The sequence below is a fragment of the Pristiophorus japonicus genome, chromosome 2 (assembly GCF_044704955.1).
Source record: "Pristiophorus japonicus isolate sPriJap1 chromosome 2, sPriJap1.hap1, whole genome shotgun sequence".
Taxonomy (NCBI): Eukaryota; Metazoa; Chordata; class Chondrichthyes; family Pristiophoridae; genus Pristiophorus; species Pristiophorus japonicus.
This window is the reverse complement of record NC_091978.1, coordinates 224,648,667-224,659,220: the sequence shown is the minus strand read 5'-3', so window position 1 is coordinate 224,659,220 and position 10,554 is coordinate 224,648,667. Positions and strand designations below refer to the sequence as shown.

At 50.9% G+C, this 10,554-nt stretch overlaps 1 protein-coding gene across 4 annotated transcripts in view; it reads right to left on the bottom strand.

The window, feature by feature from the left end:
- The window catches only part of cops4 (COP9 constitutive photomorphogenic homolog subunit 4 (Arabidopsis)), a 121,010-nt gene that overhangs the window by 20,354 nt on the left and 90,102 nt on the right, over positions 1-10,554 (bottom strand). For 2 of the 4 annotated variants that reach the window (XM_070871018.1, XM_070871020.1), the window contains exon 9: positions 7,846-7,942. In XM_070871018.1, coding sequence (XP_070727119.1) covers positions 7,846-7,942 — 97 coding nt within the window. The remainder of the gene's footprint in view (positions 1-7,845; positions 7,943-10,554) is intronic. The other 2 variants (XM_070871019.1, XM_070871021.1) reach the window with 1 other exon arrangement.

The window sequence follows — 10,554 nt, the reverse complement described above, 5'->3', positions numbered from 1 at the left end:
GGGAAGAGAGCGGGGGGGGGGAAGGGAAGAGAGCGGGGGGGGGGGAAGGGAAGAGAGCGGGGGGGGGAGGGAAGAGAGCGGGGGGGGGGGGGGGAGGGAAGAGAGCGGGGGGGGGGGAAGGGAAGAGAGCGGGGGGGGAAGGGAAGAGAGCGGGGGGGGAAGGGAAGAGAGCGGGGGGGGGAAGGGAAGAGAGCGGGGGGGGGGGAAGGGAAGAGAGCGGGGGGGGAAGGGAAGAGAGCGGGGGGGGGGAAGGGAAGAGAGCGGGGGGGGGGGGGGGGGGGGGGAGGGAAGAGAGCGGGGGGGGGGGGGGAGGGAAGAGAGCGGGGGGGGGAAGGGAAGAGAGCGGGGAGGGAAGAGAGCCGGGGGGGGGGGGGGGGGGAGGGAAGAGAGGAAGAGAGCGGGAGGGGAAGGGAAGAGAGCGGGGAGGGGAAAAGGAAGAGAGCGGGGGGGGAAAGGAAGAGAGCGGGGGGGGAAGGGAAGAGAGCGGGGGGGGAAGGGAAGAGAGCGGGGGGGGAAGGGAAGAGAGCGGGGGGGGAAGGGAAGAGAGCGGGGGGGGAAGGGAAGAGAGCGGGGGGGGGAAGGGAAGAGAGCGGGGGGGGGAAAGGGAAGAGAGCGGGGGGGGGAGGGAAGAGAGCGGGGGGGGGAAGGGAAGAGAGCGGGGGGGGAAGGGAAGAGAGCGGGGGGGGGGAAGGGAAGAGAGCGGGGGGGGGAAGGGAAGAGAGCGGGGGGGGGGGGGGGAAGGGAAGAGAGCGGGGGGGGGGGAAGGGAAGAGAGCGGGGGGGGGGGAAGGGAAGAGAGCGGGGGGGGGGGAGGGAAGAGAGCGGGGGGGGGAAGGGAAGAGAGCGGGGGGGGGGAAGGGAAGAGAGCGGGGGGGGAAGGGAAGAGAGCGGGGGGGGGGAAGGGAAGAGAGCGGGGGGGGGGGGAAGGGAAGAGAGCGGGGGGGGGGGGAAGGGAAGAGAGCGGGGGGGGGGGGGGGAGGGAAGAGAGCGGGGGGGGGGGGGGGAAGGGAAGAGAGCGGGGGGGGGAGAAGGGAAGAGAGCGGGGGGGGGGGGGGGGGAGAAGGGAAGAGAGCGGTGGGGGAGAAGGGAAGAGAGCGGGGGGGGGGAGAAGGGAAGAGAGCGTGGGGGGAGAAGGGAAGAGAGCGGTGAGGAGAAGGGAAGAGAGCGGGGGGGAGAAGGGAAGAGAGCGGGGGGGAGGGAAGGGAAGAGAGCGGGGGGGGAAGGGAAGAGAGCGGGGGGGGAAGGGAAGAGAGCGGGGGGGGAAGGGAAGAGAGCGGGGGGGGAAGGGAAGAGAGCGGGGGGGGAAGGGAAGAGAGCGGGGGGGGAAGGGAAGAGAACGGGGGGGGGAAGGGAAGAGAGCGGGGGGGGAAGGGAAGAGAACGGGGGGGAAGGGAAGAGAACGGGGGGGGAAGGGAAGAGAGCAGAGCGGGGGAGGAGGTGGGGGGAAGAGAGCGGGGGAGGGAAGGAGGGTCGGGTCAGTCGGGGGAGGAGGGTCTCGGGTCGGGGCGGGGGGGAGCGGGTGTCGGGTCAGGGCGCGGGGGGGGGGGAAAGCGGGTGTCGGATCTCGGGTCGGGGCGGGGGGGAGCGGGTGTCGGGTCAGGGCGCGGGGGGGGGGGAAAGCGGGTGTCGGATCTCGGGTCGGGGCGGGGGGAGCGGGTGTCGGATCTCCGGTCGGGGCGGGGGGAGCGGGTGTCGGATCTCAGGTCGGGGCGGGGGGGTGGGGAGAGCAGGTGTCGGGTCTCGGGGCGGGGGGGGGGGGGAGGAGCGGGTGTCGGGTCTCGGGGCGGGGGGGGGGGGGAGGAGCGGGTGTCGGGTCGGCGGGGGGGGGGATGCGGGTGTCGGGTCGGGTCTGGTCGGCTGGGGGGGGGGGGGGGGCGGGGAAGCGGGTGTCGGGTCGGGTCGGGGGGGGTGGGTGGGTAGCGAGTGTCGGATCTGGGCTGGGGGGGGGGTGGGCGGGGGGAGCAGGAGCTGGCCGTGGGAGGAGCCTCATTCACACAGCCCCAGTGAGGCCATTCGGCCAGGGCTAGGGGCTGCGTGCTTCGGGCCCCTCCCACACAGTTCGGCGCCTGGAGCTACTGCACTTGCGTGCCGACTGTAGCGCGCATGTGCAGAGGTCCCGGCACTGTTTTCAGCGCCGGGACCTGGCTCCGCCTCCCCCACAGCTCGTGCTGGCTGCGCCGAGGGCCAGAGGACCTGTAAGTAGGTGGAGAATACCGAGGATTTTTTTAGGCGCCGTTTTAGGCGCGAAAAACGGGCGCCCAGCTCGGAGGGGCGCCCGTTTTTTTTCTTGTGGAAACTTGAACCCATAATCTTATAAGTTTCAATAAGATCATCTGTCATTCTTCTGAACTCCAATGAGTATAGGCCCAACCTACTCAACCTTTCTTCATAAGTCAACCCACTCATCTCCAGTATCAATGAAGTGACCCTTCCCTGAACAGCCTCCAATACAAGTATATCCTTCCTTAAATACTGAGACCAAAACTGTACGCAGTACTCCAGGTGTGGCCTCACCAATACTCTGTACAGTTGTAGCAGGACTTCTCTGCTTTTCTACTCTATCCCCCTTGCAATAAAGGCCAACATTCCATTTGCCTTCCTGATTACTTGCTGAACCTGCACACGAACTTTTTGTGTTTCATGCACAAGGACCCTCAGGTTTCTCTGTACTGCAACACTTAGCAATTTTTCTCCATTTAAATTACAATTTGCTTTTCTATTATTTCTGCCGAAATGGATAACTTCACATTTTCCCACATTATACACCATCTGCCAAATTTTTGCCCACTCAATTAGCCTGTCGATAATCCTTTGCAGATTTTTTGTGTCCTCCTCACAATTTGCTTTCCCACCCATCTTTGTATCATCAGCAAACTTGGCTACATTACACTTGGTCTCTTCATCCAAGTCATTAATATAGATTGTAAATAGTCAAGGACCCAGCACCGATCCCTGCGGCACCCTATTAGTCACGGTTTTCCAACTGGAAAATGAACCATTTATCCCGACTCTCTGTTTTCTGTTAGTTAACCAATCCTCTATCCATACTAATATATTACCCCCAACCCTTTGAAATTTTATCTTGTGCAGTAACCTTTTATGTGACACCTTAGCAAATGCCTTCTGGAAATCCAAATACACCACATCCACTGGTTCCCCCTTATCCACCCTGCTCGTTACATCCTCAAAGAACTCAAGCAAATTTGTCAAACATGATTTCCCTTTCATAAAACCATGCTGACTCTGCTTGATTGAATCATGCTTTTCCAAATGTCCTGCTACTGCTTCCTTAATAATGAATTCCAGCATTTTCCCAATGACAGATGTTAGGCTAACTGGTCTATAGTTTCCTGCTTTTTGTCTGCCTCCTTTTTTAATTAGGGGTGTTACATTTGTAGTTTTCCAATCTGCTGGGACCAGGGAATTTTAGAAGATTACAACCAATGCATCCACTATCTCTGCAGCCACTTGTTTTTAGGATCCCAGGATGTAAGCCATCAGGTCCTGGGGACTTGTCCGCCTTTAGTCCCATTATTTTACCGCTTTGGGTACTGTTGTGGGGGGGTGACTCATCAGGGAGGGCAGCAGCAGCCAAGTTCAAGGCACCGTGGGTGGCTCTGCTGCACAGGAGGGCAGGAAAAAGAGTGGGAGAGCTATAGTGATAGGGGATTCAATTGTAAGGGGAATAGATAGACGTTTCTGTGGCCACAACCGAGATTCCAGGATGGTATGTTGCCTCCCTGGTGCAAGGGTCAAGGATGTCTCGGAGCGGGTGTAGGGCATTCTGAAAAGGGAGGGTGAACAGCCAGTTGTTGTGGTGCATTTAGGTACCAACAATATAGGTAGAAAACGGGATGAGGTCCTACAACACGAATTTAGGGAGCTAGGAGCTAAATTAAAAAGTAGGACCTCAAAAGTAGTAATCTCAGGATTGCTACCAGTGCCACGTGCTCGTCAGAGTAGGAATCGCAGGATAGCTCAGATGAATACGTGGCTTGAGGAGTGGTGCAGAAGGGAGGGATTCAAATTCCTGGGACATTGGAACCAGTTCTGGGGGAGGTGAGACCAGTACAAACCAGACGGTCTGACCTGGGCAGGACCGGAACCAATGTCCTAGGGGGGAGTGTTTGCTAGTGCTCTTGTGGAGAAGTTAAACTAATATGGCTGGGGGATGGGAACCTATGCAGGGAGACAGAGAGAAGTAGAATGGAGGCAGAAGCAAAAGATAGAAAGAAGAAAAGTAAAAGTGGAGGGCAGAGAAACCCAATGCAAAAAGTAAAAAGGGCCACATTACAGCAAAATTCTAAAGGGGCAAAGTGTGTTAGAAAGACAAGCCTGAAGGCTCTGTACCTCAATGTGAGGAGTATTCAGAATAAGGTAGACGAATTAACTGCGCAGATAGCAGTCAATGGGTACGATGTAATTGGCATCGCGAAGATAGATTAGCTGAATGGCGGCAGATTAGGAAAAGGGGAGGTGCAATGAGACCTGGGTGTCATGGTTCATCAGTCATTGAAAGTTGGCATACAGGTACAGCAGGCAGTGAAGGCGGCAAATAGTATGTTGGCCTTCATAGCTAGGGGATTTGAGCATCGGTGCAGGGAGGTCTTACTGCAGTTGTACAGGGCCTTGGTGAGGCCCCACCTGGAATATTGTGTTCAGTTTTGGTCTTCTAATCTGAGGAAGGACATTCTTGCTATTGAGGGAGTGCAGCGAAGGTTCACCAGACTGATTCCCAGGATGGCTGGAGTGACATATAAGGAGAGACTGGATCAACTGGGCCTTTATACATTGAAGTTTAGAAGGATGAGAGGGGATCTCAGAAACATAAGATTCTGACGGGACTGGACAGGTTCGATGCAGGTAGAATGTTCCCGATGTTGGGAAAGTCTTGAACCAGGGGACACAGTCTTCGGATAAGGGGTAGGCCATTTAGGACTGAGATGAGGAAAACTTCTTCACTCAGAGAGTTGTTAACCTGTGGAATTCCCTGCCGCAGAGAGTTGTTGGTACCAGTTCATTGGATATATTCAAGAGGGAGTTAGATATGGCCCTTACGGCTAAGGGGATCAAGGAGTATGGAAAGAAAGCAGGAAAGGGGTACTGAGGGAATGGTGGTGCAGGCTCGAAGGGCCGAATGGCCTACTCCTGCACCTATTTTCTATGTTTCTATGACTACATCATTAGTGATAGTGATCATATTAAGTTCCTTCCTACCTATAGCCCCCCTTGATTATCCACTATTGGGATGTATTTAGTGTCTTCTACCATGAAGACTGATACAAAATATTTGTTGAACGTCTCTGCCATTTCCCTGTTCTCCATTATTAATTTCCCAGTCTCATCCTCCAGGGGACCAACATTTACTTTAGCCACTCTTTTCCTTTTGTACCTGTAGAAACTCTGACTGTTTTTATATTTCATGCGAGTTTACTTTCATAAATCTATCTTTCTCTCTTCCCTCTCAATCATTTATTTAGTCGTTATCTGCTGGCTTTTAAAAGTTTCCCAATCCTCTGGCCGACCACTAGTCTTGGCCACATTGTATGCCTGTGTTTTCAATTTGATACCCACCTTATTTCCTTAGTTAGCCATGGATGATTATCATTTCTCTTACAGTCTTTCTTTCTCATTGGGATATATTTTTGTTGCGAGTTATGAAATACCTCCTTAAATGTCTGCCACTGCTCATCAACCGTCCCACTCTTTAATCTATTTTCCCAGTCCACTTTAGCCAACTCTGGCCTTATACCTTTGTAGTCTCCTTTATTTAAGCTTAGGACCCTGGTTTGAGAACCAACTTTCTCACTCTCCAACTGAAATTGAAATTCAACCATGTTATGGTCACTCATTCCAAAAGGATCTTTTACTACGAGATAATTTACTAATCCTGCCTCATTACACAGTACCAGATCTAAGACAGCCAGCTCCCTGGTTGGTTCCACAACGTACTGTTCAAGGAAGCTATCCCAGATACACTCTATGAACTCCTCCTCAAGGCTACCCTGGCCAATTTGCTTTGTCCAATCAATATGAAAGTTAAAATCACTCATGATTATTGCCGTTCCTTTATTACAATCCTCCATTATTTCTTGATTTATACTCCATCCAACAGTGCAGCTACAGTACAGCCAATAGACTGCGCCCACCTACGCCCTTTATTATTCCTTATCTCCACCCAAACTGATTCAACATCTTGATCCTCTGAGCCAATATAGTTTCTCAATAATGCACTGATCTCATTCTTTATTAACAGTGCTACTCCATCTCCTTTTCCTTTCTGTCTGTCCTCCCGAATTGTCAAATACTCCTGAATATTTAGTTCCCAGTCCTGGTCACCTTGCAACCACGTCACATGTAATGGCTATCAGATCATACCCATTTGTATCTATTTGTGCCGTCAACTCATCTAATTTGTTACGAATGCTACATGCATTTAGACAGAGCTTTTAAATTTATTTTTTTTACCCTTTTTCCTGCTTGTTTCCTCTGTCCTTCAAACTCACTTTCTACATTTTTGCTCTTCAATTCCAGCTTTACTCCCCTCCCTACCGAATCTATTTTCGGGTTCCCATCCCCCTGCCAAGCTAGTTTAAACCCTGCCCAACAGCATGAGCAGCCCCCCCTACCCCCGCGAGGATATTGTCCCAGCTCTGCTGAGGTGCAAACCGTCCGGCTTGTACAGGTTCCACCTCCCACAGAAGCGGTCCCAATGCCTCAGGAACCTAAAGCCTCTCTCTTGCACCATCTCTCCAGCCACACATTCATCTGCTCTATCCTATTTCTGTACTCACAAGCTCGAGGCACCAGGAATAATCCGGAGATTACTACCTTCTCTTAGGTACAACAGTGCTAGTTACTACCCTAAGTGGACAGAGCATCTTAAATTTAGGAGTATAGCGCACTGTCCAATACCTAACTATATGTTAGCATGACCCAGGAGTGTAACAATAGGATCCCCTTGTGATCTGAACTTGATATTCATGTTTTTGACACGTGCCTTCATAGTCTCCTCGACAATCTTTTAAATGGACTGAGAAAACACTTAGTAAGACAAGGCCAGTACAAATCATTAAATGGCTTTATTTCATAGCCAGTGAACATACAGGGCAATAGTCATGATTGGATTCACCGAGTTCAAATGGTACAACTTGTTTTTGCGTAATACAAATTAATGAAATTGCTATGCTTCCCCGCATTAGTGGGTTGTCTTACTTGACTAAAATAAACAACTTCTAACTGCCCTCCTTCTTCCTAACTTTCTGATTGTTTGGAAAGCTTGCCTTCTCAGTTTTTTTAAAACCTGACAGCCAGCTTGTGTTCTTGTTATTTTTGTCTAACCAGAGGAGAGCGCTTATAGCAGACAACACCTGCAAACTGTCCAAGACTGGGGACCTCGCGACCTTAGATGTTCATCGATTACTGAGACAGGTAACAAATTGCTTATTGTTTTCAGTCTTTGGGATAATAACTTCAAGATCATTCCATTCGAATTTTAACTATCTTTTGTCTTTGTTTTATTAATTTAAAAAACTTATCTGAATACACTTGACTTTAAAAACTCAACATTTAAATGTAACTCTTTTCTAAATCCTCTCAATGAAAAAATGGTCCAAAAATCCTGACATCCTCCCTGTGAGAAGCACTTTTCTCATATTCAGTTCCCTTTCCCATAATGCTAGACGGGAGTTCAACACATTGGAAACAATAGACATAAAAGTCTGCCATACACTGATATATTATCAGGTTGTCTCAGCATAGTTCATAATTTAAACATGTAGGATTCTCTGTGTTATGAAAACTTAAAACTATAGAAAGAGGAAAATTTCAGAAGAGAGGCACTTACAGAAGCACTTACTTTCAAAGTGTACAATTCCATCAATTTGATCAATAAATCCATTCATTCGCCCCTCAGTGATCATTTGCGAGGCAATTTTTTCTGCCTGGTGGAAAAAATACAAAAGGAAGCAATTAATTTACCAGCTCAACACTCCACAGATATAAGTAAAACAGAAAAGGCAGACGGCCTATGCAAATCAACAGTTGAAAGATGTTTAACAAACCAAGGAAATAGTTATAACACTTTTTAACCATTAAAACTTTTAAATGAGAGAACTTTTGCATAATCATTACCGTAGATTTTTCCAGTTAAAGCTAGATACAGAATGAATGGTATTGCAGATTTAAAATGTACTCATTTGCTTTGTACTTGGAAGAGATGCCAAGGTCTCCTGGGACTAAACAAAGACTTCAATTCCCATTTTGCTGAAATATTTGGTCTAACCTCCTGAAGCATTTTGAAAATTAAAAAAAGACCACAATTAAAGCTTTAATAATTTTGACTTGGTCTTCATTTGTATTTACTACAGTTTTAGGTTTTTCTAAATCCTCCTTGTGCCCATGATCGAAAAGGTGTATACGCTGTCCTCAGAGGTGGTACCCGAGTGGGTCAACAATTACGATAGATCTAATTATCTGTTTCATTCTGCTGAACTACCAAGCTCTCTCTCAAATGGTGGATATTGCTGTAGAGACCAGGGCCTCAATTTTAACATGCACCCCCCGCCCACTCATCAGGCAGGGGTTAAAATATCAGGATTGTGCAACCCAATCCCATTCACCCCTCTTTCAATTTTAACATTGTCATGTATCTTACATGGCCACTGTTGGTACCATATCAAGGTGTGCCACCAGAGGGCACAGCAGTGGGAGACTTGTAGGTTATCTATGTGCCTGACCTGGTATAAAAGGCAGGCCACCAGGTGTGATCTGCTAACTAATAAAGGACTTAGGTCACTACAGTTCAAGTACAACACACTGCCTCAGAGAGTCATTGTTAGAGTATCTAAGGATACAATAACTGGCAACGAGAATATGAACTTTTACGTGGAAATGGCTACCCTTGGTACGCTGCAGCAGTTCACCGATGGTGATGATTGGGACGCCTTTGTGGAAAGGCGAGAACACCTTTTCACAGCAAATGACCTGGCAGGAGACGACCCAGCCACACTGGCTGATAAGCGCCGCGCTATCCTGCTAATCAGTTGTGGGCCCAACATCTATGGCCCCGTCAGGGACTTGCTGGCACCAGCGTAGACAACGACTAAGTCGTGGAAGGAGCTCGTAACTCTGATCCAGGAGCAACTCAAGCCCAAGGAGCGCATCCTCACAGCCAGACACCGGTTTTATACCCACCGACGGACCAAAGGCCAGGAAGTCGCGAAGTACGCCGCAGACCTCAGGAGGCTGGTGGCACCGTGCGAGTTCGGCACCCACCTTAACGAAGCGCTGTGGGACATTTTCGTCATTGGAATTGGCCACGAGGGCCTTCTTCACAAGCTACTGTCGGCAGATACCACAGTCACACTGCAGAAGGCCATCTCTGTGAGCCAGGCATTCATGACCTCGACCTGTGGCTCTAGGCAGATGACTCACCCTCAGGACTCAAACCCGGCAGGTACTGTGCACCGAGTGGCGCCGTTCAGGAACTGGACTGTAGAGCGCAAATCCTCTCGGGGAAGCGAGAACAGGCCCCCAAGTCCCTTAACTCAGAGTCCGCTGAGGGGTGTTAACAGAGTAGCTCCATGCTGGCGTTGCGGAGGGAATCACAGGGCTCACCAGTGCCGTTTTAAAGACTATGTTTGCAAAGGCTGCGGCAAAGGACCACCTCCAGCGAATGTGTAAAAGAAATAGGACTCACTGTGTCAACGAGGAGTCCGCAGATGGCCATGAATCCAGCGTGGATTATGAATTGTTAGAGAGGCAGCTCAATCCCACGGGGAGGTACACGGCATGTTTACCTGCACCGACGAGTGCTCCCCGCTGAAGATGGAAGTCGAGGTAGAGGAAAGTCCAGTCTTCATGGAAGTGGACACGGGGGCAAGCCAGTCAGTGATGAATCAGGAAGCCTTTGAGAGGCTATGGGACAATCTGACTGAACGACCCAAGTTGGCCCCGGTTCAGGCAAAGCTGCGCACCTACACCGATGAAATCATCCCAGTCATTGGTAGTGTGAATGTAAAGGTACTCCATGATGGCGCAGTGCACAAGTTACCTCTGTGGATTGTTGCAGGTGATGGATCAACGCTGCTTGGCAGAAGGTGGATGGAGAAGATCCAGTGGAAGTGGGAAGATTTCACTCCTCCAGCGATTAAGCCCTCTGCACTTAGAGGCAAAACAAGCCCTCACCTGAGGGTGGACCCGGTACCAGAGAGCAGACCAGCACAGCACCCGAGACACAGACCACTCAACACGACTGCGTGGAGATGATCCAGCTAAGACGACCCGAACGCACTTTCCAGGCTCCAGTGGCAGGACTCCGGAGGGAGAAAATCGGATCCAGCAGCGACTTCCCAACTGCGGAGGCAGAACCCGGGGAGAAGAGGATCGCCGCAGTCGACATCGTGGACGAAGCAAAGATGGTGCCCGCACCACGAGGCGATGCGCTGAAGACAAAGATGGCCGCGGCGAGACCACGAGGTGCAGCGCTGATGGAGCAACACGTGGCACCAAACGGAGAAGCGGATTGGGGTACAGCAAGCAAGACTCTCTTAAA